Below are 27,779 nucleotides of genomic sequence, written 5' to 3' on the forward strand. Positions count from 1 at the left end.
AACTAAAGAGCGAACGCTGCGGCGAGAGGGGACACTTATATCTGTATCACCGAGGCAGCGCGGGGGACCATTATGTCTGTAACACCGAGGCAGCACGGGGGAACGACTGGTGGTGACGCCGGGACAGGAACCTTGGTGCGGCGGAACGCGGGCGCGGGGCGCGGGGCCGGGGGGGCGGGCGCGAGGGCGGGCCGGTCCCGGGAGGCGGCGGGCCGGGCCGGGCCGGGCCGGGAGGAGCCGGGCAGGGCCGGGCAGGGCCGGGACCAGCGCAGCGGGACGGGCCGCACCGGGCCGTGTCTGTGCGCCGCGGCGAGCCCCGGGCCCGCGGGCAGCGCCATGGCCGAGACGATTGTGAGTGCGGCCGGGGGAGGGGCGATGAGGCAGCAGATTCCTGTGGGGCCGGGACGGGGCACCGGGACGGGGGCCGGCGGCGGGGCCGGCGGTGTCCGGGCCGGGCGGCCCCCCGAGCGGCGGCGCGGGCGGATTCCCCGTGGATTTCCCCGCGGGGCTCGGGGCGGGGGCTCGGGGCTGCTCGCCCCGGTGAACGGCTCCCGGCGCCTCCCGGCGGGCTGTGCCCCGGAGGGAAGCCGGGAGAGCGGGAAGGGCTCCTGCGGGGTGACGGCGGGACACGGGCAGCTCGCCGTGCCCCCTCCCGTGCCTGCCCCGTGTTTGTGTCCCCACGCCGTGCCCGTGTCCCCGTGTCACACAGCCGCGGTTGAGCGTCCCCGTCAGACCCGCTCGAGTCCCGGCGCTGCCCCTGGGCGCTCCGGGGACACCGAGGTTCACATTTGTCCCTGTCCCCGAGGGTTCCTCTCCCCGTTTCCCCCGCCAGGAGCTCCGGTTTCCCGGGGGCCGCCGGAGTCTCTCCCCGTTCCCCGTTCCCGGGGCTCGGCCACACCAGTGCAGTGCCCGGTAACACCAGTTGGGCCGGTGCCTGTGTGAGCAACTCTCCTTGCAGGGTCTGGTGCGGCCTCCTGAAGGTCTCATTCCCCTCTGAGGTCAGAGCTGTGGCCAGAGGGGTTTGCCTTGGAGCCAGCTGGTACCAGGAGCGTTGGAATGATTCCCCCCTGCTCACAGACATCACCCAGTGCTGCCCCAGAACTGCTCCCCTGGCTGATTCCAGGCCTGTGGAAGAGGGAGGAGGAGGGGGGAGTGGGCAACATCAGTCTGGGGGCTCAGGGTGGGTCTGCCCCCCTCCCTGACTCCGTGCTCCCTCATTCCCAGATTATCCGTGTGCAGTCGCCGGAGGGAGTGAAGAGAATCACGGCCACCAAGAGAGAAACGGTGGGGACGTTCCTCAAAAAGGTACCCAGGGTGCCCAGTGCCTTCCCAAGGGATGGGGCAGGGCTGCCCTGCCTCTGTCCTGTGGGAGATCCGTGTTTAACCCCCCTGGCAGCAGCGAGGAGCAGCATTCCCTGTGGAGAACCACACCTGGATTGGTGCAGCTTGTGTTGTTCTAGAGGGAAAATGAGAAATTTAAAGAAAAAACTCCCTGAGCTTCTCTGTTGGGGCTTCCTGGGTTGGGAACTTTCCTGGGAAGGGGTTCTCCCAAAGAAGTGGCAGCTGGGAAGCAGAAGGGGAGCTGTGGGATGGCCAAACCTGCTGCTCCAGGCAGGTTCCAGGCTGCTGGATTTGGGTTTGGAATGTTGTTTGGATGTGCTGTGTGTGCTCCTGGTTCTCCAGGATGGGTTTGGAGGGAGCAGGGCAGGGATGGAGTGAGATCCCAGGAGCCCTGGGGAAAGCAGAGCCGGGATGGAGTGAGATCCTTGGAGCCCCTGGGGAGAGGAGCACGCTCTGGGGATGGGGCTGGCCCTGCTCTGTGTTCTTCAGGAGGGAGCACTTCTCCCTTTGCTCCCCTCCTGCAATTTCTCTGGAGCCTCAGCCTGGGGGTTCTTTGCTCTCTGAGTGTGTTCCTGAAGGGAAGGGAATGGCAGCAGTGGGAACCTTCCCTTTGTGAGTCACAGCTTGGGCTGAGCTGTGCCCCAGACAGGACAGCGTTCCCTGACAGCGTTCCCACCTGGCCAGGACAATCCTGCTGCTTTTCAGGGCTGCCTCAGGGACACTCCCTGCAGCCCCAGCCGAGCAAGAGGAGCTTCCAGCAGCTCTGGAGCCTGTGCAGAATGAGCTGCTGCTTTCCAGGGCTCGGGTTACTCGGGCTGGAAAATACTTCCTGCCAGGACCAAAGCACCTGGGATTGCCTGTTCATCTGGGGCAGGCTCTGAGCTGCAACAGGGATGTGTTTGGGTTTATTTCCTGCTGCAGGAACAGGAAAGTGGCAAATTTTCCCACCTGAGGTCTGTGTTTTATCTAAATCCAGGTCTCTCCTACCTGTGCTGTGGGTTTTAATGCTGGAATGTTCAGCCAGGGGCTGGGTTTGGTGTTTAGGGGGGCAGCTGTAGTTAGAGAGGTGTCAGATTGCTGCTTCCATTCCAGGAATGAGCCTGGATCTGCTCCAGGAGTGCTCAAGGAATAAAGGGCTGGGGAATCTTCCCTGTCTCCTGTGGCACATCCCGGGAAAAGCACCCAAAAAAGTCACTCTGGGTGTGCTCAGGATCAGGAGTCAGCTCCAACCTGCTGTTAATGTGCTGTGGGATTTGTCTGCCCCCAAAAATGGAATTCTGTGGCCTGAGGAGCAGGAGCTGATCCCTGTGAAAGGGTCCCATTCAAAGGGATCACTCAGTGCTGCAAATCACAGCTGAGCTGACAGGAAAAAAACTGCTTTTCATGGCTGTGCTCATGTGACAGCTCTTTGTGGTTCATCAGAGTTGTCCTGTGGGCAGGACCCCATCCCTGACTCCGACCTAAGCCATGGGGATTGTTTTTATTAATAAAAATAAAGGCCTTTCACTTCAGAATTTAGGGCAAAACCTGGCAAACACACAAACTTTAAACATCACTTTTAAACTGATGAAGTTCTCAAGGGGCCAAATGTGCAAATTATTTTGGCAGGGAAGAGGTGCTGGAGTGATTCCAAGTGAACCAGACTTAATCTGAGCTGGGAGAACCTGCCTGGGGACCAAGGGGTGGCTGCTGTGGGGTGAATTCCATGGGAGAGAGCAGAAAAGGGGGGAAACCTGCCAGAACAGCAGGAAGAGGTTGAGTGGAGCAGCTGGGAGAGGGGAATAGAGCTGAGGGCAGAAGATCACAGAGGTGGAGATGTGGATTGTGGAATTCTGAGGGCAGGAGGATGGGAACGACTTGGTGGTGTGTGCTGGTGCAAGGAAACTGGGCTAGTGGAGAAGTTTCCCCCTGCAGTCCTGCAGTGCTTGCCTGGCTGTGGCTGGAGCTCTGCCTTTGTGTGGTGTGAGGCAGGGACAGTTCTGGTGGAGTTGTGTCAGCTCCTGCTTTAATCCACTGCTCGTTTGTTCCAGGTGTTTCCATCTTTGTTATGCCGAGCTCAGGACTGGGGGGAATTGAGCTGAGTTTCTGCAGGAGGAGCTCTGTGGGGTCAGCTGTGGCTCTGAGCCCCTTTCAGCAGGCTCACACCTCACACCCTGTCCCTGTTGCCTCTGTTGCAGGTGGCCAAGGAGTTTGGCTTCAGGAATAATGGATTTTCTGTGTACACCAACCGCAACCGGACCGGCGAGATCACGGCAGCGCAGAACAAATCCCTCAACCTGCTCAAGATCAAGTGAGTCCTCACCAGGGGTGGGGGGCTCTGCTTGGAGCCTCCAGAACGGGAGAAATCACATCCCAGCAGTGCCCAGCTCCCAGTGTCACCCCTGGGATTGAGGGGAGGGCTTGGTGGCTGTGCTGGAATGGGGGTCACAGTGACACGGGCCAGGTGGGGGCTGTTGCTTGGGTCACTCCTTGGGGCATGTTTGCTGTGGGGAGGCTTCATCCCATTTTCCCTCCCTAATCCCTGCTTTCACCTCTTTGTCCCAGCTTTCCTCATCCCCACTCTGCCTCTCTCATCCCCAGCTTCCCCTGCCTCATCCCCCCCTTGCCCTCCTCTATCCCTGTTTTCACCCTTTCATCCCTGCCTTCCCTCCCTCACTCTCCTTTCCCTCATCCCAGCTTTCTCTCCCACATCCTTGTTTTCACTCCTTCATCCCCACTCCCTCCTCCCTATTTCCCCCTCAGCTTTGTCTCCTGCTGGAAGGATTTGCATTTATTGTAAATTAAAGCAGGAAGAGGTGGCTCACAGAGCAGCTTCCAGGTGCCACCTGTGCTGGCCTGGTTACAAGTTGTGCCACATTCCAAGTGCCACCTGGTGGAATTTGTGCCACATTCCATGCCTTTCCATGGAATGCCTGCAGGGAAGCACCTCGTGGCTGTTGCCTCCCACAGCTCCCATAGCCCTGTGCTGTTTCCCACCCTGCAGGCACGGGGATATGCTGTTCCTGTATCCCTCCAGCCCAGCTGGCTCCTCCTCAGAGACCATGGACACCTCTGTCTCCCAAAATTCCCGGCCTGGGGGGGCCCCTCAGGTGGTGGAAGATGAGATTGACCAGTACCTGATCAAGCAGGATGGGAAGATTTACCGGAACCGAGACCAGCAGCTGTAAGTGGGGATGGCTCCTGGTGCTGCCCGTGGAACTGGGGCTCAGCAGAGCCTGGAAGTTCCTGGGGGAGCTGCCCTTGGCTCCATCCTGAGTGGCCCTCAAGGGAAAACAGCCCAGGGAGGAAGCAGATGCCCAAATCCCAAGTTTTTGGCAGGAAGGACTCACTCATTGTTCAGATGGAGGAGACCCTGGTGCTCGTGCTCCTGGATTTTGTGCTCCTAAAGCACTGGAATTCTCTAGATTAGAATGGACATTCTGGATTCTTCCTGGGCAGAGTTAGAAGGATATTGGGAAGGAATTTTTCCTGTGGGGATGGGCAGGCCCTGGCACACGGTGCCCAGAGAAGCTGGGGGTGCCCCTGGATCCCTGGCAGTGTCCAAGGCCAGGTTGAATGGGGCTGGGAACACCCTGGGACAGGGGAATGGGATGAGCTTTAAGGTCCCTCCAATCCAAAGCATTCCAGGATTTGCTGTCCCAAGCAGGAGCACTCTGTGCCTTCACACTCAGCCACTCCTCATAAAGGAAAACATGGAAATGAAGGGAAGGAGTGGAAGTATCCCGTGGCAGAGGTTTGGAAGTGGGACTTGGGTCTCTGCCTGCTCTGGCTTCCCTTCATCAAATGTCTGCCTGACCTCTCCATGAAACCAGGAAGTCCCTCTTGTTCACAAAAATGCACCAAAGTCCAACTTGCCAAAGCTCTTCCTTGCAAGAGGCTTAGGGAAACAAAGCAGCTTCTCTTTATGCAAAAATAACACAACAACAAGTTAAACCCACCCAAAACCTGCTCTGGTGCTGCTAACACATCTTCTGCTGGGAGAGGGCTTTTAATTGCTTAGTGTTAATGAGCCAGTTGGGTCCTGGCCTGATGTCTGGGGTGGCCTTGGGGCTGGAACCCTCTGGAATAAGACTCCGAGAAGGTTGGAGGGAGAATTTTAAAGGCAGGAATTTGTGCTAAAGCAGAATGATTTGCCCTTCCGCTGGGGTTGTGCTCCACGTGGTTCATCCTCAGTGCTGCAGCAATGAAGAAGTTGTGGAGAATCCTCCCTGCCCTTCCCAGCTGACCATAAGTGATGGGATGTCACATCACAGGAGCAATAAAGGCAACCCCACCACTCTGTGGCAGAAATGTTGCCTTGAACTCGCCCACATTTCCAGAGGAATTGATGGAGCTGTTCTAGCAGGGAGCCGGGGCCCAGGGGAGGGTGCTGAGGATAAAAGGAGTGGTCTGGGCTGGTTCCTGCCTTGGGGAGTGTGGATCAATCTCCAGTGAAGGATGCTGAGTGCTTTAGCAGCATTTAACTCTATGTTCTGTGCATTATCTGCCACAAAACATCCTTTAAAAACCTCCTGCAACCAGATCCCATTTATTGTTCCCACAGCCCAACCTCACTGCTCCTCTCCTGGGCCCTTCCTTCGGGAACCAGCACTGACCTGGTGTTGGTTTAGGGTTTTTTAAAGCAATCCCCACAAAAGGAGATGCTTTCCCCACTGTAACCCTACCCAGCAGGACTTTATCTGCCTGATAAACACACACTTCCCTGTTTGTTCCTGCGCTGCCTGATAAAGGATGGACATTTTGGGTTGCTTTTTGTTAAAATCACCCTGCCACGTAGGGGGTGGAGAACTGCTCAGAGCTCGTGTAGATCTTCCACACCAAACTTACTCCAGAGAAACTTTTACAGGCTGATTTTTCCATGATTAATAAGATTTATTTATTCATACTTCAGTTTCCAGGTGAAATGAGATTTAACCCCAGTTCTCTCTCTCTCTGCCCAGGTGTCGCCACGGCCCCTTGGGCAAATGTGTGCACTGTGTCCCACTGGAGGTAAGAGCCCCAGGAAGGTGCCGCAGGCTCTCCCCAGTTCCTCCCAGTAGGAACACTTCTCCTGGAATGGTGCCTGCCAAGAGGTGGCAGCTCCAGGCTGGAATCCTGTCCTGCCCTGCCAGAGCTGCTGGTTTGGGATCACTAAAGCTCGAGGCCTTTGTGGCCCTGGGTTGATCCTGGTTAAAGCTGGTTTTCTGCAGTAATGAGTTTAACAGAATGTCCTTCAAAAAAGCTCCTTTCTCCCTCAGTCCTCACTTTTCCCTGGATTTTCTTGTTTTGTCCCCTCTCTCCTGGATCCCAGCACTTCCCAGTTTAACCACCTGGCACAGGGTGCCCAGAGCAGCTGTGGCTGCCCCTGGATCCCTGGCAGTGCCCAAGCCATGGCAGTGGAAGTGTTCCTGCCATGGCAGGGGGTGGAATGGGATGGGCTTTAAAGCCCCTCCCAACCCAAACCATTCCATGGTTGTCCAGGTTGAAGCAGCTTTAGTGATACCTCCAGACGTGCAGGGCTGTGTAATTTATGGGACAAAGCAGCAGCCACCCCCCAGAGGGGATCCTGCTGCTCCAGGATGGCTCTTCCCCTCTGCTGGAAGTGCTCTGGCAGTCCTTGGCCGTGTTGGAACAGCTGGGCCCGTTGTTTGTTGTTAGATATTGAAAGGAAAAAACCTTTTGCTGTTGAGATTCTGATTTGTGGGGCCAATCTGTTCCCGGAGCAGCAGGCCACCATAAAACTCCCCGTTGTAAAGCTCCACTGTTTGCATCCCAGTAGTAGCTGCCTTGCAAATGAGCCTGAATTTCCTTGATTGCTTCCACATTGGCGGGGTTGAGTGTGGAACATGCATTTGCTGAGGGATCAGGGTGTTATCAGACAGGTGTGTGACCTGGCCCTGCTCTGTGCCGTGTTTTTGGCAGCCCTTCGATGAGGATTATTTGAACCATCTGGAGCCTCCTGTGAAGCACATGTCATTCCATGCCTACATCAGGAAGCTGACCGGAGGGGCAGACAAGTAAGGAAATCTCTGGGTTTAAGGGAATCTGGTTGGAGCTTTGGGTTTTTTTAACACAAATGAAAATACAGACAGATCTCAGTGTTGGACATGAGGATTGAATGGCAAACGAAGGAGAAAAAAACACATTAAAAAGTTGAGGTTAAAAGGAAAAGGCAGGAGGGAAAAATTAAGTCTCTCTTTTGATTTTATGTACCCATTTTATTTCTATTTATTTCTTTTCCTGTGGCAATATGATTCCTTCCAGGAAACACTCCTGATGGGAGGGAAGGCCACATGGAAAGAAAGAAGTTCCCTAATTACACCAAGCTCCAAGCCTGTTTCTCAGACTTGGTGGACTTAAGTTACGCAGGGGTGGGTGGAATCTTCTCCCTGCTATTCCTCAATACCATTGAGACTTTTAAAATCTCTTTGGGAGATGCAGCTCAGGTCCACAAGAATTCCATTTGAAGGGAACTTCCCTTTCCAGGAAGCCTTGTGCGCATGAAAGGAGGATTTGCTGTGGTGCTACAATCTCTTACTTCCCATTTCCCTCCATAAATGATTGCTCCAAAAGCATTTACTGTGCTAACAGCAGCCTTTACTTCCCCCTCTTCTTTTTCTTCCCCCTCTTCCTTCTCCCTTCCTTCTCCCCCTTCTCATCCTTCTCCCTCTTCTTCTCCCACCATTCTTTCTTTCTGTTCCATGTTTCTCTTCCCCCCCTTCCTTCTCTTCTCCCCCTTCTCATCCTTCTCCCACTGTTCTTTCTTTCTGTTCCCTGTTTCTCTTCCCCCTTTCTCCTCCCTCCTCTCCAGAGGGAAGTTTGTAGCCCTGGAGAACATCAGCTGTAAGATCAAGTCGGGGTGTGAGGGACACCCTCCCTGGCCCGAGGGGATCTGCACCAAGTGCCAGCCCAGTGCCATCACCCTCAACAGACAGGTGAGAGGAGCTTGGGCACCTGCATGGGGACTTCCAAAAACGCCAGCCAGGAGCACAAAGCCTCCGGGTGTCAGGGCAGTCCCATCCAGGTCTTCAGGCCTTGCCAGATGGGTTCCAAAATGTCCTGGGTCAGAATTTCCTCCCAGCGTGAGGACTGAGCTGGCAGCACTGGTGAATCCTGCTGATAATCCCACTGGTTTTCCTCATGGGATCATCCAAAAGGCCACTCAGGTTCTGCTGTTTCCTCTTAAATTTCAGAGTCCTTCTTCCTTCACCCTCTTGGGGTGAAGGTCCCAGTGAAGCCCCCAAGGTGCTGGGGGTGCTGAGCACATCCCAGAGCCCAGCCTGAGCAGGGAGCAGCGCAGAGGGGTGGGAGCTGAGCAGAGGGAGGAGGGAGGGAGCCCCCAGCCCTGCTGTGCAGGACCCAGCTCCGGAGGGTGGTGTCTGTCCTGGGAAGGGACCGGAGCCAGCGGAGGACGGCCTGACACTTGAACTTTGTCAAACAGAAATACAGGCATGTTGACAACATCATGTTTGAGAACCACACAATTGCAGATCGCTTCCTAGACTTCTGGAGGAAGACAGGGAACCAACATCTGGGATATCTGTACGGCCGGTACACGGAGCACAAAGACATCCCGCTGGGCATCCGGGCGGAGGTGGCAGCCATCTATGAACCCCCCCAGGTGAGAGCCAGGGCCACTCACAATTGGGGAACACACCTTTTTAGTTTGGAAAACCTCACACAGTATTCCCAGCTGCAGGCCCACAAGGAAAACTGTCCTGATGAAAGGTGAGAGCCAGAGCCCTCAGTGCCGGCTCAGGATCAGGGAACACACAAACACCTTTTTAGTTTGGTGTTTCCAGCTGCAGCTCCCCAAGGAAAAGAGGACATAATTTGTGTCCTTAACATCACCATCCATTGCAGCCAGAGAAAGAATTTTCAACCCTCATTTTGCTTTTTGTTGTTTTTCACCCTTTGATAATTTAAATCCAGGGTAACTGTAACTGCAGATTTCACTTTTAATCTTTCCTTGATTCCTGCTTTTCCAGCAGATTCTGTGCTAGGGAAAAACAGTTGCATCCCCCGCTTCAGTTCCTTACCAGCTCTCTGAGAAAATTTAAGCAGCTTAATTAGATAGAATGAAGTCTAAATGATTTTAAAACAAAGTAATGGAGAGGCTGAGAATGGGTTTGGCTGGAGCAGCTGGAATCCCCACTAGGTGGGGCACGGCACCACTCCTCAGCCGAGTGCTCCTCACGTATTTCCTTCCTCCTCATGGTTTCTGCACGGCTGCCAAGTAAAATCCAACAGATTGTCCGTGGAAAAGGAACAAATGGCTCCTTGGGAGTGTGGCTTGAGAGCAGAGTGGCACAGGGAGGTCTCTGGGGTGACACCAGTCTGTGGTGATGCCTGAAGGGAAGCCCAGACCTCTGTTCCCAGCCCCTGCCTCACTGCCCACAGTAGCTACCCTGGTTTTTGCCCACTTCTGTGTCACTAACCAGTGTCTCTTTGCTGCAGATTGGCACCCAGAACAGCCTGGAGATCCTGGAGGATCCCAAAGCCGAGGTTGTGGATGAGATCGCAGCGAAGCTCGGCCTCAGAAAGGTCAGGATATGTTGGGTGTCGTGTCTGTCTGTGGCAGGGAAGTGGTCAGCAACTCTCTCCAGCTCCATGGGTTTATCCAAGACACTCTAGGCTACCTAAATCTTGCTAAAGTGTCAGCAGCTGTACATATTTAGGTCCAAAACTCAAATCCAGAGGGTTTTCCTGAGCACACGCCCCTCACAGGGCTGTATAGCTGCAGTAGCAGGGGCAAAGCGGCACAAACTCCATCTTCCCTTTCTTTCCCTTCCAACAGGAGCCATTCCATTGATCATCTCCCTGGCCAGTGCTAATTTGGCCCAGATGGGGCTGGAGTTGCCTTTGTGCTCCGTTTCCAGGAGCTGGGGCTGCCCTTGGCTTGTGTTCCCCTCCTTGGTGCTGCAGGGAGTCAGTGCTGTGTGGGGTTAGGGGTGCAGGTCCCCCTCAGTTCCAGGCTGCAGTGATCCCATCATGGTTCCCTGATTTCCTGACAGCCCTGAACCTGCCCTGCTGTTTTCCGCTTTGGGAGCAGCGTTGGTATGGTGGGAATGCCAGGAATGGGATGTACACAAACAAGACTTGACTTGCTGGAGAAAACCCGCCTGGCAGAAGGCTCAGTGCAGACTGTAAACATCTGGGGAGGGCTTTGTTCTCTCTGATAAGATCCCACCCCTCGCCAGAGGCTGGAGCAAAACTTCTCAGAGTGTTATTTATTTCCATGTTCTCCCATCAGATATTTTTAATCCATGGGACTTAACACGTCACCAAGTGCTGGCTGCAGGCTTTGGTCTGCCTGGGCGCTGGGGGAGTTGGGATCGGTTCTGCCTTGGAAGGGTTAATGGGAGCTGGGGTTGGCACCTGGGTGGAGAGGGATCATGCCAAGGTGTGTGTCCCTGTCACAGCTCTGTGCAAGGGTTGATGCCAAGGTGTTTGACACACGTCACACGTGTGTGAGAGGATTCACTCCGAGGTGTGTTTGTACCACAAAAAGCAGGAATGTGCTTGCTGGGGTCAGTGCTGACTCCAGTTTGGAATGAGTTACTCCAGTATGAGCTTTCTCTTAACCAGTACGTGCAGGGTTCAAACTGGGATTGTGTGAGAGGGTCAGGCTGGGGCCACCTGAGCTGCTCTGTCACCCCCAGGTGCTGGATCCCACTCCAAACTCTCCATAGGAAATGCTGGGGGTAGGAGAGGGTGGTGGCACAGAGGCCTCTTGCAGCCTCCAGATCTTTCCATGAAAAAATATTCCACAGTGAAACCTAATGCTGCAGGTGCCCTGGCTGGCCAGCTGGCATGCTGCTGCTCCTGGAAATGGGATTCCAAGGAGCAAGGCACAGCTGGGAGAGCCATTCCCTGCAGCAGTGTGCACAGGGCTGAGAGGAGCCAAGAACATCGTGTCCTGTGAGCAGAAAATGTCTGAGCTCTTCTGGTTTCCTCTTTCCTTCTTTTTTTTGTCCTTTTTTTCCTTGAAGCAACGTTCTCCATCCCCCATTGCAGGTTGGCTGGATATTTACTGACCTGGTCTCGGAAGACACACGGAAAGGCACCGTTCGATACAGCAGGAACAAGGTGAGATCCAGGTGTGATCCAGTGAATTCCCAATGAATTCCAGCTCCTGAGCCAGGGCTGCAGGTGGCACTGGAGCTCTTGGGAGGTGGGGTTTTCCAGGCACTTCTGAAGGAAAAAGAGCTGGAACCCTTGGAAATGTTAGGGATTGAGCAGTTTGGGAAGCAGGCAGAGCTGTTGGAGCCCTTCACGCCCCTGCTTTGAGGAATTGGGGCTCATGAAATCATGGAATAGTTCAGGTGGGAAGAGACCTTAAGGCCCATAGAGTGCCACCACGGGCAGGGATAACTTCACTGTCCCAGGGTGCTCCAAGCCCTGTCCAACCTGGGATTTCCAGGGATGCAGGGGCAGCCCCAGCTGCTCTGGGCACCCTGTGCCAGGGCCTCACCCTGCTCACAGGGAACAATTTCTCCCTGAAATCTCATCCATCCCTGCCCTTTTTAGGGCTAAGAAAGCTCCAAGGAGTGGAGTGGGATGAGGGACAAACCCAGTGAGGCAGAGAGTGACTCAGAGGATGTTCCCATGGGCTGGGCTTTGTGACACATACGTGGCTCAAACTTCGACCTCCACAGCTTCCTGACCTTGTAAAGCCAGTGATATCCATATTTGGAAAGTGAAACTTGATTTTTCAAAAAAAAAAAAGGTGTGTAGAGGTGGGTGGGACTCAGCTGGGGCAGTCCTGAGGCAGCCCAGAGCTGGGGAGCTGACAGGTCACATTCTTGTCCCGGGCTCCTCAGCAGCTTTCCACGAAAGCGTGTTTTCCTGGGGTGTTGGTCGTTTTCCTTGGCTGCAGCTCAGGGAAATAGGTCTGGGCTACGTCACCTTGTCCTTTGGCTGATTGGAGTCCGTGCTCTCCCCTCAGGACACGTATTTCCTGAGTGCAGAAGAGTGCATCACAGCTGGCAACTTCCAGAACCAGCAGCCCAACATCTGTCGCCTCTCTCCCGATGGGCACTTTGGATCCAAGTTTGTCACAGTTGTGGCTACAGGTACAAACTGGCCTCAGCCCTCAGGCTTCACCTGAATTACCTCTTGGTAGTAGAAGAATATGCAAAAAATCACCTGCTCCCCATCTGTCCTATTTAACAAGGGGTTTGCTCTATCAACTGAAATACTTCCTCATTCTTTGTTTTATCCTCTCTGCAATGCTCACTCATTATTTATTTGCCTGGTTTTTACTCTACAACTGTTTAAAGAGACTTACTTGAGGCTCAGCCCCACCTCTGTGACCCAGAAATCACTCTCTGCCTGCGGCCAGGGCAACAACTGTTGCTCACTTTTTATTTCAAATCCTTAAGCTCCAAATTCTGTTGCCTGGAAGCAGCAGTGCAGAATCACAACACTCCAGAGTTATGGATTAGTTCCTCCTTCAGGAGGGATCTTTACCTCCCTCATGTCGCTGTCAGGGAAACCTGACAGGGAAAAAAATCTGTCAGGGGGAAAAAAAAAAAGTTTGGAAACATTTTTTTGGCTGAGTAAAACAGAAGCTCCTGCAAAGTGCTTATGGTTAAAGCCTCTGGTTTTAGCCATTTTCAGGGAGTCTCCAGAGGGACTGTAGATGGGCTGGGCTGGGAGGGGGGACACTGGCATGTGCTGGGAGGGCTGGAGTGTTCCCAGTTCACTCTGTTCTTCTCCATAGGATGACACATGTCTTCATTTAAACCTTCCCTGGAGCGGAATCGCTGGTTCTGGCTCTGTTTAACACAATGAAAAAACCCTCATGACTTCCAAATAACATCCAGAGTGAAAAGTGAAAGTGGGATGGGACATTGCCTGCCCTGAGCCTGGCTTTGTAAGGGTTCCCAGGGCCTTTTTTTCTGTGAAAAAAGCTCTTTTTTTAGTTAACAGGCCCGTGCCTGTACGTTCCAGCCTGCTAAACACATCCATCTCTCATTAAATATAGATCTGTATATCTCTTTTATACATTTATTTATTTATTTTATTTTTTTATTAAACAAGGTGTTTTACTGAGCAAACACACTGCGTTCAGGCCTTCCCCTGTCCTGGTCTGTTTAATTTCTAGGAGTGTTTGTTCTGGAGCAGTGAGTGATTGAGGTTACAGATCAAAGGGTAGAAAAGGAATATTTCCTCTTTGCTGTTCCAGCTAATTTCATTCTCCTCTGTTCAATCAGCCCAGCAGGTTCTATTTAAACACTCGAGTCCCTCTTTTTGTGCTGCAGAAATGTATTTGGATAGTTTGCCTCAACTTTGCCTTTAAATCCTCCACATGGATTAATTCCTATTCCCTCCTGAATTCCTGGCTTTGGAAATAGTAACGTTTTCCTACCATCTGCCTCCCTCCTCTCTTTCCAGTTGTATTCCAGTGACACATGACCTGATGTTGCTTACATTATCCAAATGAAAGTGCCAAACATGTGATCCTTCCATCAGCCAGGCTCCTAATTCCCACTTTCCATGTCAGATTTCCACCAAACCATCCAGTACAGGCTGAGAAAACACTGTTCAGGCCTGGCATGGCCAAGTGATCTGCAGCTCAGGGATTCTTGGGAGTGAAACAGGGCCACAGGATCTGCGTGCCTGAGTTTGGTTTGGAAAAGGAGGAGAAACCTGCAGGGTAGTGGAGGGTGATGCTGTCAGAGCCCCCAAAAGGGTAGCTCCTCCTCCTTGGAGCTCGTGGCAGAGCATCCCTGCTGTTCCCTGGGCTCTGTGCTCTTGGGATAATTGTGGAAATGTCTGTGGCTATAAAAATGTGCAGTTTAGAGGGAATTCTTGCTTAAAATTCTTGCCATGCAGCCCCAGCAGCAACTTCATCTCAGTATTCATCTCTGTTAGCTTTGTGTTTAATCATGGACTCTTGGAATTGTTAAGGTTGGAAAAGAGCTCCAAAACCATCAAGTCCAACCTTAGAGCTGCTCTTCCAGAGTTACACCAGGGAAATCACCCTGTGCAGGATTTCCAGGAAGAATTTATTCTCGGGAAGGGTTGTGAGATGGAGCCCCCACCCCTGGAGATGTTGGCCTGGGTGACAACGTGTGGATCAGTCACAGATCAACCTCGGTGATCCTGGGATCTTTAACCATGCTCTCCTCCTGCAGGTGGTCCTGACAACCAGGTGCACTTTGAGGGGTACCAGGTGTCCAACCAGTGCATGGCCCTGGTGCGGGATGAGTGCCTGCTGCCGTGCCGGGACGCGCCCGAGCTGGGCTACGCCAAGGAGTCCAGCAGCGAGCAGTACGTGCCTGACGTCTTCTACAAGGTGAGGGCTGAGGGGCTGCCCAGCTCTGGGCTGTGCCCCTGGGTCCAAGCACTGGTCCTGAGGAGCAGCAGGGAGAATTTGGACCCGCTCTGGATGCACAATATTCAATGTCATGGAGTGGTGGAATGGTTTGGGTTGGGAGGGACCTTAAAGCTCATCCCATTCCATCCCCTGCCACCTTCCACTGTCCCAGGGTGCTTCAAGCCCCATCCAACCTGGCCTTGGACTCTTATAGGGCAGCCCCAACTTCTCTGGGTAATCTGCCTGGGCCTCATCCCCCTCACAGGAAAGAATTCCTTCCCAATGTCCCATCCAACCCTGCCCTCTGGGAGTGGGAAGCCATTGCCCCTGTCCTGTCACTGCACCCCTTGTCCAAAGTCCCTCTCCAGATTTCTTGGAGCCCTTTTAGGCACTGGAAGGGAGTCTCAGGTCTCCCTGGAGACTTCTCCAAGTAAATATCTCCAGGTGAATACCCCCTCCTCTGGATTCATTCCAGCAGCTTCATGTCCTTCCAGTGCTGAGGAGCCCAGAGCTGGAGGCAGCTCTGCAGGAGGGGTCTTGGAAGGGCATGAGGTGTCACTGCTGTCCCTGCCTGCTGCACTTGGGGTTGTTGGTGATGGATGGAATGTCATCATTCCCTTGCCAGTTGTTCTGGAGCCCTTCAGCCCCTCCTGTGCCTGCATGGCCGAGCTGGGAGCTCTGGATCAGGCTCCCTGCGAGTGCCGATAGCGCTGCCAGCCCAGGGCTCCTGGTGCCCCATGAGCAGGGACAGAAGAGTTAATTAATGGCACTGCTGGCTGGCTAATTAGCCATCCATCACCCCGTGTGTTATCTCCTTCCTGTCCTGTCTGCTCCTGCTGCCTGTGGTAAAGCTGTCCTTTAAAGAGCACAGGACAAGGAACGCTGCCTTTGTTTGGGAGGAGTGGAATGAGGGGATTGTGCTCCGGGAGTGGGAATGGAGCTGATCAGGGTGTTCTGCATGCCCTGAACCTGGGACTGGGAAGTGCTGGCTTCCTTCTGAACCTCCATGTGCCAGACTGCTGGCTGGCCTTGACCCCACCTGGAAACAGGGAACACCTCTGGGCTGAATCCAGCGCTGGAGAGGGAGTGCAGATGGAATCCCGCTCTCTCTGGAGCAGGCAGCTTCCTCCTAGGGGCTGATAAGCAGAGCTGGGTGTGCAAAGGCTGGCCCTGAACGTGAGGAGGGTGAGATCATCTCTGGCATGCCCCCATCCCACCGTGGAGCAGCCCAGGCCGTGCCACACTGGGGCAGCCTCGCAGGAGGTCCTGCAGGTCTGGGGCCCACATGTGGCCCACCCGGGGTGCTGGGAGCAGCAGGAAGCCAGTGGGTGTTCCCACCAGGGCTTCACTCCCATCTCTAATCTGAAGCAGGGAGATAAACAAAATGGGAACGGATGGCTCCAGCCTCCCATGGAAATTTCCAACATCCACTGATTCACTGGGTCGGGCTGCAGCTGATTTCATGTTTCAGAGCTTCTCTCCCCGATTGCCCTTTCCAGAGCGCTCGAGGATGGCCCCGCCGGGTGGGATTCTCCCTCAGCCTCCAATGGATTTGGCTCTAGGATCCCTCAATTATTTTTGAATGTTCTTAAATCTGTGGAAAGCTTAGTCACTCCTGGCTTGGGAAACCTTTGGGGTCCCATTAAATGTGCAAGGCTTGAGGTCAGAGACACTACCTCATCCTGGGATGGTGACAGCAGCCGTGTCCGAGCCCCGGTGAGCTCCTGGAGGAGCAGGAATCTGAGCAGGAATCTGGTGGCACAGGATGGAATCTTTGGGGTCCAGTACCTTGCTCTCCCTTTGTCCCCAGTCTGTGATGTGGGGTCCCCTCTGTGCTGCTCCCCCCAGCCAGTTTTTGGGAGAAAGCTGCACTTTGGAGTAGTTGTTGTTTCCTCTGGGACTGTGCAGAGAAAAGTCCATGTGCGTTCCCATGCAATATCCAAGTATTCATCCGAAAAGCCCTTTAGGATGAAAGGAGCTCTACAAATTAATTCTAATTGGATGAGGACCAGGAGGCTGATGTTTGTGGAGTGGGGATGTATTTATAGAACAGCCAGATGTGAGGCAGGACCCGTGGAACTCAGATCTGTCCGAGGGCAGCGCGGTGGATTCGCCTCCAGATTGTGAATGGGAAAAGGGGCTGCTTTTCTTCCATGGAAGTGGGAAAGCTGATGGCACTGGCATTGTCCTGTGGTTTTCCTGAGCCTGCAGCTGGGTGGTTTCTGTATTTCTTTACCATGCTCTTTATGTTGGCCCCTGGCCTGCTGCTCCAAGGAGCCACCCCCATGGAATTGGCTTTGGACCTGCAGCCGTTGCTGTCCTGGCTCAGGAGGGGAGAGCTCTGCCCCAGTGGGGAACTCGAGGGGTTTGGGGACTGTGAGAACAAGTTCCTTTGCTCTGAGGTGCCTCCCCAGGTGAGATTAGCCAGGAGGAATAAGGGATAAATGGATCGCTGCTGGCTTCCAGGGGTGTCTGGGAAGCATCAGGGCCCAGCACTGGTTCCAGCTGGAACAGGGCATAACCAGCACGTGCTGCTTGGCCAGCTCAGCACACAGAGCTCAGGAAGGAGTCCAGGATGTGCAGACACGGACACAGATCAGGGTAAGGACTGTAAGTGAAGATGATGATGCTGCAATGGCCACTTCACCCAGTTTCTGAGCTGGATGAGGGTGAGCCCAGCTGAATATTCCACACGATTTTCCATCCTGTCTTCTGTCCTTGAGCAGCCTCCTCTGTCCATCTGGTTTTAGGAAACAGCTGGATTGATTTGGATTTCATTGAGAATGTACCTTGGGTTGATATTCAGCACTGGGGGAGTGCTCAGGGTGCAGCTGGGGGATCCCTCCCTGGGCTGCTGCACCCCAGCCCAGCTGTCACCTCCTCCCAGTCCACTGGAGCTCTGCAGTGCTGAACTGCTCCACCATTAGCTTCATCAGCTGTGGGAAGAGATTCCTGATGTTTTACAGAGCTTTAAAACTCCTGGATAATTGGATTTGGGGGCTGGCTGGCTTTGTCTCTTATCACAGGTATTTGTGACAGCTCAGCGCAAACACGATGTCATCGTCATCCTCACAGTGAATTGCATTTTCCAGCTGCCTTAACATCCCCCCAGAGTTCCTTTAGGATGGTTTGATGTGCCTCCAGAGTTTCTTTGGGATGGTTTAACATTCCCCCAGAGTTTCTTTGGGGTGGTGTAAGACAAAGGCCCTTTACAAGCGTTGTGCAAGAGCCCTTTGCCCTCGAGTCCTGCACGTGCTCTGAGCTCTGCTGTGGCTGAGCCGTGTCTGAGCCCTGGCCTGGCACCAGTGACACGTGTCCCATCCCTCCCTGGGACAACCCGAGCCAGGGCCCTGCTTTTATGAGAGCCCAGCAGGAGCTCTGAGGCAGGCTGTCCCTCCATGGCATTGGAAATCCTCTTCCCAGGGACAGCCAGGCTCGGGGAGTGTTCACTGACGGGGAGGGAAGGACTTCCCTGGCTGCCTTCCTTCCCACCAGCTCATGAGCCGCCTTAGCCTCAAATGTCCCAGCTGCTGCGGGGAGGAGGATGCTGGATTAGCTCAGCAGGAGTCTCCTGGGAAGGGTTTAACTCTCCCTGACCTGTCACTTGCTCTTGGAGGAGTCACTTTGTTTCTGCACCTCAGCCCGTGCGAGGGGCAGGAGTGCCCGGGAAGGCGCCTGCGAGTCAGCAGGGGGAAGAGCAAAGCTGGGATTCACTCACACATGGAAGGACAGATGGCTGCCGAGCTCTGCCGTGCCTTCAGCAGAGGGAGCAGGTCGGGAATGACGGCGTGGGATGCGGGATGCTCACGGCACAGGACGGTGACAGCAGCGTGGGGTGGTGACAGGGGGATGCTCACAGCTGTCCTGGGACGTGGATCCTGAGGCTCCCTCCTGGCTGGCAGCTCCCCTCACCCTCTGTGGGTAACCTGAGGCCACCCAGAAGTTTTTCCATCGTGCCAAGGTGTCTGTGTTCCCACCCTTTTCCTGTTCTCCCTCGTCCCTGTGCAGCTCCTGCCTCCAACAGTGGCTTGAAGGGCTCTAATCCCAGCCTTGATGCAATCTCCACTGGGGTGATGCATTGTCCAGACCCTCCAGGCCTTGCTGCTGGATTTTCGTCCTGAAGCCAAATGCTCCTCACTGCATTAACCCCTTCCTGGCCTCCCTTTGGAGCTGCTGCCACTGGGCTTTGGGGGTCTCAGGCTGCAGCAATAACAGGATGCTGGGAGGGTCCTGATGATGCCAAGCTCAGGAGAAAGATCTTTCTCCCAACAATCCCAACTTGATGTTCATTAAGGCCTTTAAAGTATAATTAAATAATCATGGTAGTGGGAGGGGAATGTTGGGGTTTGAGGGGACTGTCCTGTCAGGATTAGGGGACTTGAGGGGAGCAAAGTTCCAGTCTGTGGATGTCTTGGAGGCCTCAGGAGCATGCCATGAAAAAGCAGGCATTTAACATGGAAATCCCCAGAGGGGGAGATTAAAGCCAACAGGTGCTGGAAAAATGTTTCTGCATATTAGAACTTAATTAGATTGGAAAATAAATTCCAGATGGGCTAATTATGCCTGAGTTGTTGCAGGTCCCTTCATGCAGGGGCAGGATTGTGTTTGGGAAGCTGATTGGATCTGATTCCTGTCTCTTGTGGTATCACTGAGATCTAGAAGCAGGTTGGCTCTGGGGTCCTGTGATCTCCCAAAAAAAGGCTCCACAGCTCCTCCTGCTCCTGTCGGAGCCAGAGAGATCTGAGGCCACAACCTGTCATGTGCGAGGAGCAAAGATCCTTATCAGGATTGCCTTTCAAAGGCGCTTCAAAGACTGGAAGGGAGATTTTTTACAGAGGGAACAGTTCCTGGGGACAGGGGTGCTGGGGAGGGGGTCGGGAAGGGAAGGGGGGCTGTGCCTGGAGGGGAGCAGCGTGCTGGAGCCTGCTGGGGCGAGGTCTGGCTGGGAGAGGGGTGGTGCTGGCTGCTGCTCCGCATAGCTGTGCTGTGTAAACACCGGGGAGAGCGGGGGAGTGGTGTTCTCCGGGAGAAAACACGGCTGGGAGAGAGGGGAGGCAGTCCTGGAGTCAGCCGTGGGCAGCAGCGCCCTGCACGGTGCTCCCTGGCCCAGCCCATGGAATGCTGCTCCCATCCCACATGGGGAGAGCGGGGCTTTGTCACCTTTGGGAGGTGACAGCTCCAGATCCAGCTCCCGCCACCGAGGGCCCATGGATTGTCCAGTACAACGTCCCTGCCTGGGAGTTATGGGCGTATGATTTATGTGGGGCTCCATGAATGATTTATGCCACGTTAAGTGATGATTTAGGGAGAAAACACAACCCCCTCGTACGGAATCTTTAATGAAAAGTGTCAGTTCTCCGGGATTTATTTCCGAAGCGGCGTTTGAACCCGGCGTGTTTGACATCAATCACGTCTAATTGTCAGGTTATGATTAATGAACATATGCCGGCCGTTTGTCTGCCTAATTAAACTTTATGTTCCCTTCGTCTGGCAAAGCAAAACAAGTTTACGCCATGGGATGTGCTGGTTCCAAGGGTCTGGGTGCGAGGAAGTGCCTGGATTCCAAATTCTCAGATGAAGAGTTGGTTGAGGCACTCCTGGATTTGCAGAAAGGCAGATTTGCCTGGGCTGAGGAGGCAGAGGTGACCTGTCCCTCTCTTTGAGATGGAGCTGCTGCCTAAATGGTATTTAAAATCATGGAATCGTGGGATACCTGCAGTTGGAAGGGATGCACAAGGATCATGGAGTCCAACAACCCCAAGAATCCCACCTTTACACTCCATGGATGATTCCAAGCCTCTCTCTAGTGGGAGACAAGCCCAAGGTGATTTGTGACTCCACAGTCTCTTGGCTCACAAGGAAACGGAGACCCTGATTCCAGAGATGCTGGAATTACAGAGATCTCCAGCCCCAGGGAGCAGCAGGGAATTGGGCAGCCCAATTGGGCAGCCCCTGGATGGGAACCACCCATCCAGGTTCAGGATTCTGCATGAGCATCTCCAGGGCAGGATCCCTTGGGCTTCACACCACTTCCATGCTCAGCAATAACCCAACTCTTTTTCTTTCAGGACATAGACAAGTTTGGGAACGAGATCACCCAGCTGGCTCGCCCGCTCCCGGTCGAGTACCTCATCATAGACGTGAGTATTCCCTGCACGTGTTTGCTTCCCACTGGAGATGCTCACAGGAGAGCAAACTCTGAAATTCCCACTGGAGGGGATTCCTGACACAGATTATCCTCCTCTGCCTGCTGCTGCCAGGCATTGCCAGCAGGGAGGTGGCTGTCCTGCTCCGTGGTGGGGTCGGTGTGGTGCCAGGAACACGTTTGTTTTCCAGGAAAACACTGCCTGGTGCCTTATCAAGGCTCTGAGCTGGCCCAGAGCCACATGGCCGGGAAGCAGCAGCCCTATGGACCCGTGTCCCGGGCACTGCCTAATGAGGAAACTCCAGAGCAGCAATTAGGGATCCATCTCCTTTGAGTGACTCAGCAGGTTGTCCAGAAATGCCTTTTCTTGGAGGAGGGAATTCACTCTGGCACGGCTTGGCCGGAGCAGAGCTGCTGCCAGGCACGGCACAGCTCAGCCCCAGGGCTGGGAAACAAAGTTACAGTGTGGAAGGCAGGAAAGCAAATGATTGGGATGCCAGATGATACTGCTGGAGTTGGAGGTGGTGCCAACAACCATTAGATCCACCTGGAGCAGCCTCTCGGGTCCAGCTGCCCCTGGCACAGGCAGTGCCAGAGCACGGGAATTCCTGCAGGAGTGAAGGCACCTGTTCCTGGGGTACCTGGGGTGTCGTGGGATGAAAACAGAGGGGTAGAATGTGGATTAGGATCCCCCACAGGACCTCCCTCCTGCAGCAGCTGCCTGGCACAGGGCACAGCTGTGCCAGAATTGCTGTATCCCAGTGACCTGTGCAGAGAGGGATGCTCTCCATGGCATCTGTCAGGACCATACCCATCATGTCCCTTCAGCTTCCTTAGAAAGGGAGCCAAGGGGTGTGGTGGTGGAATATCACTCTAAATTAAATTAAAGGCCATCAGATCCCTGCAGGATGCCTCACTGTTTGGCTGAGCTGGGATCATAGCCATGGCTGTTCTCAGCTATCTGGACTTGCTTCCCATATCCCACTGGTCTCTGATTATCCTTCCTTAGATTTTTTCTTTTTTTTTTTTTTTTTTTTTTTTTAGATTACTACAACTTTCCCCAAGGATCCAGTCTACACTTTTTCTATTTCTCAAAACCCATTCCCCATCGAGAACCGCGATGTGCTGGGAGAAACTCAGGTGAGGGGAGATTCCTGATGGGATTCCTGGGTTCCCTGGGGCTGGGCTCTGCCTCCCTTGTGCTCACTGACATCTGCAGAGGGACAGCTGTGCCCTCGAGTCACCCCTTCCTGGCTCAGCCTTCCTGGTCCTTCCTGCACGGAGCAGTGTCTGCATGCCAATGCTGCTGCCACATCCACGATGGGATCAGGGCTCCCTGTGCCTGCCAGGCAGCTCCACAGGGGCCAGGGGGCTCCAGCCCCATGCTGGCAGCACAAACCTGCTGAGGCTGGGCTCTGTTCCTGCTCCCTTCTCTTCCTGAATTGAATCCTTAAGCACAGAAAGCCGTTCCTGCAAGAGGTCAAGGCAGAGGATGGGATGGGATGTCCCTTTTTCTGTAGGAGCAAGGCTGGAGTTGCCTGGCTTCCCCTCAGCACCTCTTGGATCTGAGATCAGCTCTGTGGGTGCTGGGGTTGGTCAGGAGGAGCTCCTGTGGGCCCAGAGATCATTTTTCAGTCAGTTGGGTGGGGATCTGATTTTGGGAATGTCCCTGCACATTGCAGACAATAGCCAGAGGAACAGGAATATCTGTTAGTGGATCCAAATGGGAATTGACTTCTCTTCATTATTGTCCCTCTCCCCAGGACTTCCACAGTTTGGCCACATACCTGTCCCAAAATACTTCCTCCATTTTCCTAGACATCATTTCTGATTTCCATCTGCTCCTCTTCCTGGTCACAAACGAGGTCATGCCTCTGCGGGTACGTAAGGGGGCTGGGAGGGTCCTGTCCCCACACCATCCCCCCCATCCCAGGCCCTCAGCCCCTCCAGGGGTCCCTCAGGAGGGTGGAGGTGACCATTCCTGCCATGCCATGGCCCTGGGCAGGGCCTTGTGCTGGCTCTTCCCGACCAAGCTGTTGGGAGAAGGCTTAAAGAGTTTTAAAACCTTTTTTAAACTAAACACAAAATCCCTGAGCTGCTGGGAGCACTGAGGGGGGTTGTTGTCCACATGATCCCAGAGCCAACTTGGCTGCAGCTCCCAGAGCTGGAAATGTTTTAAAAATTATCTCAGAGTCAGGAATTCGGTGGGAACAATGAGGAGATCAGAGCCCCCGGAGCTCAAGGCCAGCGAGGTCCTGGCTGTGCAGCTCTGCTGCCCTTGGCCGGGCACTGGGGCCTGGCAGCTGCCCCGGAGCTTCCCGGGGAGATCCAGCTGGGCCGTGTTTGCAGAGGCCGCGCATGTGCGAGGCAGCCGGGATGACCGTGGGCAGCTGGAGATCAGGATGGGAGCAGGGATGGGGGCTGGAGTGCTCCAGCGTGGAAGGATTGCTCCCCTGGAGGGTGGGACTGGCCCCAGGGGTAGGGAATAACTCCTGGGGGCAGAGGAGAGGAGCTCTGGGGGTGTTGGGATCTGTCTGAATGCTGGGGAGCAGAAGGATAAACTGGGGCACCCCAAGGATGTTGGGAAACGGAGAACAGCTCACATTCAGGGTCCTGCCTTGCACTGGAGTGCTCATGTCCCACCTGTGACTTCCAGGACAGCATCAGCTTGTTGCTGGAAGCCGTGAGGACCAAAAATGAGGAGCTTGCACAGACCTGGAAAAAATCAGAGCAGTGGGCGACCATCGAGCAGCTCTGCAGTAAGAGGGGGGGTCCCTGGGGCAGGGTGTCCCTCAGGGAGGGGGGTCCCTTGTCCCTTGGCTGAGCTGGCTTGGGAGCTGCTCCCAAGCTGCCACAGGGGCTACACTACAGGAGGCTTGTGAGGAGGAGGCTGTTTCTTGGTCATGGGATCCTGGAATAGTTTGGCTTGGAGGGGATCTCGAAGTTCCTCTCCCAGGTTGCTCCAAGCCCCACACAAGCTGGCCTGGGGCAGGGCTGGTGAGGGGGTGCAGGGTGGGGTGCGCAGCAGGATGATGCCAGCCCTGGCCCGGGCTCTCTCCCGCAGGCACGGTGGGTGTCCCTCTGCCGGGACTGCAGGAGTACGGCGCCATGGGCGGCTCGTCGCACGCCGTGGCCGCGGCCATGTGGCCCTGCCAGCACTGCACCTTCATGAACCAGCCGGGCACGGACCACTGCGAGATGTGCAGCCTGCCCCGCTCCTAGCCCCGCTCTGCCCGGAGCCATCCGGGGCGGCGCCTGTCCCTTCCCTCTCCTCCCTGCAGCTTCCAGCCCGGGCTGTGGAGCCCGGCACGGGTGGCTCCAGGCACGGGTGACTCCGGCCCCCCGGTTACTCCTGGCTCCCTTCTGGGTGCTCCCAGCCCGGAGAACCAACGCTTTCCTCAGCCCGTGCCTGGGCTGGCTCCCCACCGCCCTCAGCTGCTGCCAGCCTGCCCTGGGGGAGCTGGGGGGCTTAGGGAGCTGCCCGTGCCCGCTTCCTACCCGAGGGGAGAGGGAGGCTTTGGCATCTCCCTGCCCACAGCTTTGCTCTCATTCCCTGCCCGCCTGAGTGCCTGGATCCTGACAGCTCCGGCACTGACCGTCTCCGGTGGCATGGGCAGGTGGCTGTCACGTTCCCAGAGTAGGACAGGCACCCCTGGACACCGAGCATGGGGTGGGCACGTGCCAGCTCGTAGCTTGGTGAGCTCTGGCACCCCGTGGGGGCTGCAGGAGGGGCATCCCCTCAGGGTGCCGTGTCCCCCCACTGTGCATGGTTGGGCTCCCAGGGAAGGGTTGCAGGGCAGCCACGTAACTCGGGCACCCACCTGGCCTCCATCGTGCCCTGGGAGCCAGTCCTGCAGTTGGTGCCTTCCCATCCCTCCGGAGCGTGTCCTGGCCAGAGCTGGGGCTCGAGGGTCTTGCCCCCCAGCCTCCCTTCAGCCCCCAGCTGGGGCTGTCCTGGGCACCGCTGGGCAGGGGAGAGGGGCAGGTGGATGCTGGAGGGGCTCAGCCCTCCTCTCACAGGGCCTCTGACCCCCAGACCCATCCTGGAGCTCCCCAGCCCTGGCTCTGGTTCAATCCTGGGGGCAGCGGTTCCAGCACTGCCCCGTGTCCCCTCATGGGAGGGGTCCAGAGGGCCTGTCCTGCTCCAGGACAGCACTGCCCACACCCCAGTGGGGCAGGGACTCCCCGCCCCTCGCTGGGGCTTTCCAAAGGCTTCATCCCAAGGCCCGGCTCCGGGCTGCGGTTGCTTTTCCCCTGGGTGTGCTGGGGTTTGGGGGTGCAGCTCTGGGAGCGCCCGGGCCGGGCTGGGCTGACCCAGGCACGGGGGCTGCAAGTAACGTGGAATAAAAGCACCTCAAACCAGAGCCTCCTGCACTCTGTCACCTGTCCTGGGGTGCTCCACACTCCCAACGGGAATGGGGGAATGCTGGGCGAGGATGGGGCTGGGATGTTCTGTGTCCCCAGTGGAATATGGGGAACCTTGTGTCCCATCACTGTCTCCTGCACTCTGTCACCTCGGGTGAAGCTGGCTCTGTTCCCAATGGGAATGTGGGGACAGTGTGCCCCACCACGGTGCCACCTCTGCTGTGTCATCTGTGCCAGGATGGGACCAGGATGCTCCATGTTCCCAGCTGGAACAGGGGGACACAGCCTCCCGTCCTTTGTCACCTGCCGGGACGCTCCTCATTCCCCGCGGGAACCGGGGCACCCTGCTCCCCGTGGCCGTGCCACCTGCACTCCATCACGGCCGGGCCGGGCCGCTCCGCATTCCGCCGGGGCTGTGTGTCCGGGCTGTGTCCGCGGTCTGTTTGCAATCAGCCCCGGAGCCGCGTGCGGCCGGGCCCGGTGCCAGCCCCAGGCTGGAGCAGGGGGAGCGGGAGCGGCGGGAGCCAGAGCGGGGAGCGCAGCCCGGCGAGCGGCCGCGGCAGCGGGGCCGGGGAGGTGGCACCTGCCCTGGGGAGGGACAGCAGCCCCGGGGGACACGGGGACATGGCCCGGCTGCTGCTCCTCCTGCTGCTCGCCGCTCTGGGCTGCGCGGCCAGACCGGGCCGGCGGCCGGCGCCGTGGGACGATGGAGCTGACGGTAATTCCCTTCCCACCCTCGGGACCCCTCGCACCGGGGCTGGGCACGGGGAACGGCCCGGCTGTGGGCCCGGGCTCCGGGGCTGGGTGCTCCTGGGGGCTGCTCGTTGTGCAAGCTCGGCCCTTCCAGCCCAGAGACCCCCGGCGAGGGGCTGCGCCAACCTTACGCTGGTGCTGGACAACTGGAAATTCGCCATCACCTCCCAGCTGAGAAACCTGCTGCTGTCCGACCACCAGACCGTGCTGCCCGACTACGGCCGGTGAGGGGCCGGGGTCCCTGGGGGGATATTTGGGGTCCCTCGTGGATTTCTGGGGGTCCTTGAGGGCTTTCTGGGGGTCCCTCCCCTCACGGCGCCGCGCCCGCAGGATCCCGGCCCTCTCGGGGGCCCTGGATGAGCTGTACCGGGATTTCCGCGGCCTGAAGGAGCAGCTGGGCCGGCTCTCGGATCGCTTCGCCCACCTCGAAGCCTCCGTGGAGCAGCTGAGCCGGGCCCGGGGCGCTGCAGGGCCCCCGCGCCGGGGAGGGGTCCCCCAAAACCCCCGGAGGGTCCCCGGGACCCCGCCGTGAGAGACCCCCGCCCGGGCCCGGGGCTCGGCCAGGCTGGGGGACAGGGGCAGGGCTTGGGGGGGCTCAGACCAGCCAGGCTGGGGACACAGGGGCAGGGCTGGGAGGGCTCAGGTGGGGTGCATCATTTTGGGGAGGTTTCAGTAAAACGGGGTGCGGAGACATCACTTGGGGAGGCTCAGGCTGGGGGGCTCAGGGTCGTCGCTTGGGGGTCTGAAGCCGGGGGGCTCAGGGTTATCACTTGGGGGGGGTCTCAAGCCGGGGGGCTCAGGGTCATCGCCTGGGGGCTCAGCCAGACTTTTGGGGGGTCTATCCCTGTGGGTCAGGGTCAGTTCGGGGGGGGTCTCTGCCCCCCTCGCTGGTCGCACCCGGCCCTTCTCTCTCTGTCTCTCAATAAAGCCACTGTCGCCAGTACCGCCTCTCTGTTTTCTCCCACCGCGTCGGGATGGGAGGGGGGTCACTCATGGGGCGGGGGTTCCTCCCCTCCCGGTACCGACCGCCGGTACCGCCCCCCCGTCCCGCGCCGCTTTACGGCCTGTCGTAAACTCCCCCCCCGCCCATTGCGGCGGCCGCCGCGCAGCCGTAAAGCGGAGCCGCCCGCGCCCCCCGCCCGGTACCCGCGGCCCCTCCGGGAGGGATTGGGGGGGCGGGATGGGGGGCAGAGGGGCGGGGGTTTGGGTGGGGGGCTGCGGGCTGGGCGGGGATGGGTCCGGGGTGGGGGGCTGCCAGGGAGAGCTGGGCTTGGGGAGGGGCTGGGGGGGGTCTCAGTATGGGGGGGCTGTGGGACAGGGTCTGGGGTACAAGGCATGTGATGGGCGTGTGTCGGGGGGCGTCTGAGGTACAAGGACTGTGATCTTGGGGGGTCTGGGGGCTCTGAGGTACAAGGACTGTGATGTGGGGGGGTCGGGGGTGGTCTGGGGTATAAGCACTGTGATGTGGGGGATCTGGGGTGGGTCTGGAGGGTCTGGGGTACAAGGACCATGATGTGGGGTAGTCGGGGGTGGGTGTGGGATACAAGGACTGTGATGTGGGGGATCTGGTGTGGGTCTGGAGGATCTGGGGTACAAGGAGTGTGATGAGGGGGATCTGGGGTGGGTCTGGGGTACAAGGAGTGTGATCTGGGTGGGTCTGGGGGCCGTGGAGGTGGGACTGGGGGGCTGAGGTTGATGTTTGGGAGGGGGCTGCTTGTGGGGCTGGGTCTGAGGGTCTCAGTCAGGGGGGAAGGGGCTGTGGGGCACAGGGGTCTGCAGGGCTGCGTCAGCACACACTGCCCACCACTCGGGGGTCCCGGCTCAGCCCCTCACAGCCTCGGTGCCCCCTCCCCACGCCCCCAGGCCGGCACC

At 56.6% G+C, this 27,779-nt stretch overlaps 1 protein-coding gene across 1 annotated transcript; it reads left to right on the forward strand.

Annotated features, from left to right (window-relative positions):
* The first annotated feature begins 191 nt into the window (after window positions 1-191).
* NPLOC4 (NPL4 homolog, ubiquitin recognition factor) lies at window positions 192-25,153 on the forward strand. Its single transcript, XM_058817162.1, has 17 exons — window positions 192-351; window positions 1,225-1,305; window positions 3,519-3,631; window positions 4,325-4,504; window positions 6,282-6,330; window positions 7,243-7,337; window positions 8,132-8,255; window positions 8,762-8,941; window positions 9,778-9,864; window positions 11,338-11,409; window positions 12,269-12,395; window positions 14,463-14,623; window positions 20,713-20,784; window positions 21,834-21,929; window positions 22,553-22,669; window positions 23,446-23,548; window positions 23,854-25,153. Exons 1-17 carry the CDS (start codon window positions 337-339, stop codon window positions 24,009-24,011), a joined length of 1,830 nt encoding a protein of 609 aa, XP_058673145.1. The 5' UTR covers window positions 192-336; the 3' UTR covers window positions 24,012-25,153.
* Window positions 25,154-27,779: the final 2,626 nt, after the last annotated feature.

Source organism: Ammospiza caudacuta, chromosome 19 (genome assembly GCF_027887145.1).
Source record: "Ammospiza caudacuta isolate bAmmCau1 chromosome 19, bAmmCau1.pri, whole genome shotgun sequence".
Classification (NCBI taxonomy): Eukaryota; Metazoa; Chordata; class Aves; order Passeriformes; family Passerellidae; genus Ammospiza; species Ammospiza caudacuta.

Coding starts and splice junctions, on each gene's coding strand:
- NPLOC4 (XM_058817162.1), top strand. Junction 1,306..3,518: donor TGGGGACGTTCCTCAAAAAG/GTACCCAGGGTG, acceptor CCTCTGTTGCAG/GTGGCCAAGGAGTTTGGCTT. Junction 20,785..21,833: donor TCGAGTACCTCATCATAGAC/GTGAGTATTCCC, acceptor TTTTTTTTTTAG/ATTACTACAACTTTCCCCAA.